The sequence below is a fragment of the Sphaerodactylus townsendi genome, linkage group LG03, assembly GCF_021028975.2.
Source record: "Sphaerodactylus townsendi isolate TG3544 linkage group LG03, MPM_Stown_v2.3, whole genome shotgun sequence".
NCBI classification, from domain to species: domain Eukaryota; kingdom Metazoa; phylum Chordata; class Lepidosauria; order Squamata; family Sphaerodactylidae; genus Sphaerodactylus; species Sphaerodactylus townsendi.
In genome coordinates, this window is record NC_059427.1 from 16,755,619 (window position 1) to 16,757,482 (window position 1,864).

The 1,864-nt window shown below is 54.2% G+C and overlaps 1 protein-coding gene across 1 annotated transcript; it reads left to right on the forward strand.

Moving 5' to 3' along the window:
* The first annotated feature begins 219 nt into the window (after positions 1 to 219).
* LOC125427712 (histone H2A-like) lies at positions 220 to 675 on the forward strand. Its single transcript, XM_048487263.1, has one exon. The coding sequence runs from the start codon at positions 220 to 222 to the stop codon at positions 673 to 675; it is 456 nt and encodes a 151-aa protein (XP_048343220.1).
* Positions 676 to 1,864: the final 1,189 nt, after the last annotated feature.

Sequence of the window (1,864 nt, forward strand, 5' to 3'; positions counted from 1 at the left end):
CAGAGAAGGCCTGCAATACGCCGTAAAACACGAGGCCGTTGGTGCGCGCCTCCTGGCGCGGTCCTATTGGTCGAACCAGGATCCTCGTTTCTATTGGTCCGTGCCGCTTGGCCAATGGGGTTAGGCAAAGCCACCCGAGAAAGGTATAAAAGACGGGAGGCGTCGGCTTGTGGGCCATCGTTGGACTGGTTGAGAAGAGGTGTGTCGAGCTAGGGAGAGATGTCTGGTCGCGGGAAGACGGGTGGCAAGGCGCGCGCCAAGGCGAAGTCGCGTTCCTTGCGTGCCGGGCTGCAGTTCCCGGTGGGGCGGGTGCACCGCCTGCTGCGCAAGGGCCACTACGCCGAGCGGATCGGCGGCGGGGCGCCCGTGTACTTGGCGGCCGTGCTGGAGTACCTGACGGCCGAGATCCTGGAGCTGGCGGGCAACGCGGCGCGCGACAACAAGAAGAGCCGCATCATCCCGCGCCACTTGCAGCTGGCCGTGCGCAACGACGAGGAGCTGAACAAGTTGCTGGGCGGCGTGACCATCGCGCAGGGCGGAGTGCTGCCCAACATCCACGCCGTGCTGCTGCCCAAGAAGACCGAGGCGCTGCACGCCGCCGGCGCCGCCTCCAAAGCCGCCAAGCCCTCCAAAGTGGCCGTCAAGTCGGCCGCCGGCCCCGTGGCCGTTCAGTAAAGGACAGCGAGCGGAGCAGCATCCCCTTCTGCTCCCGCCTGTGGACCCCACCCACAAGACCCAAAGGCTCTTTTCAGAGCCACCTACCCCGCCCGCAAAAGCAGCTGCTGTCCTACCCCGCCAAGACCTCTCCGGCTCCCAACTCCAACCCAGAACATGGAACTCACTCATCCAAAGGAAAGGGGGGCGGGGGGAGAAGAGTTTTAGGCGTCGGGAAATAAATTTCGTTTTTGCGCTTGCCGGTAACCCAACAGGTGCAAGCCGGGACAAAAAGACGTCGGTTGAGTGGCCTCTTGAACCTGCTTAAGTTGCTGCTTTACCGAACACCCGGCTGTCAAACGCTCACCCCACCCCCGAATAGTTTCCCGCCCATGGAAAAGAGGTCCATTATACCCTGTGTTTTTTACTTTGAGAACGTTTGAGCCCACTAATCCAAAGTAACGGGTGTAGTTGAATCCAGAATGTTATTGATTGAGAAATAAGGTTTTGTTTTTTAAACTTAGCAGTAAGCAAACTGCAACGAAAGGGCTTAAGTTGGGAATTTGTGGGAATGAAACAGTTACAAAGTTTTACCCTGATAGCTGCTGTTCCAAACTGGTATATTTCTTGGACAGTGCCAGTGTGGTATGGTAGACAAGAGACCTAGAGACCCAGGTTCGAATCCACACTTGTCAGTCACCTCACTGGCTTGTCTTGAGGATAAATGGAGGGGAGGAATCCTGTATGCTACTCTGAGCTTGCAGGGAGGCATTAGACATCAATCACTGGCAGTTTTTCTGTCATTCATAGACAAATCAACACAACAAATGTAATTTAAAAAAAAAATCCAAAGGCTTGTAATACAGACCTAAAGCAGTCAGCAGCATAGTTATTCTTTTGACTTCGCCCAGTCATGAGCACAACAGCAGGCTCTAGTAATAGTGGATTAGATCCACTCAGCTTTTCCATTCAATTCTTGCCTCACTTCCCTGCTTACTAGATACCTGAATATCTCACAGAATTACTACTGAACTCTAGTCTACAGAGACAGGTTTCCCCTGCAGGAAATGGCAGCCAGAGGGACGGCTCCATGATATAGCATAGATCCTAAGAGAAGTCCATTCCCAAACTGTCGCTCTCCAAATTTCCTGGGATTTCTCAGGCAGAAATTAGCAACCCTACTAAAGCCCATCTCTCATGGCTTTGGCCC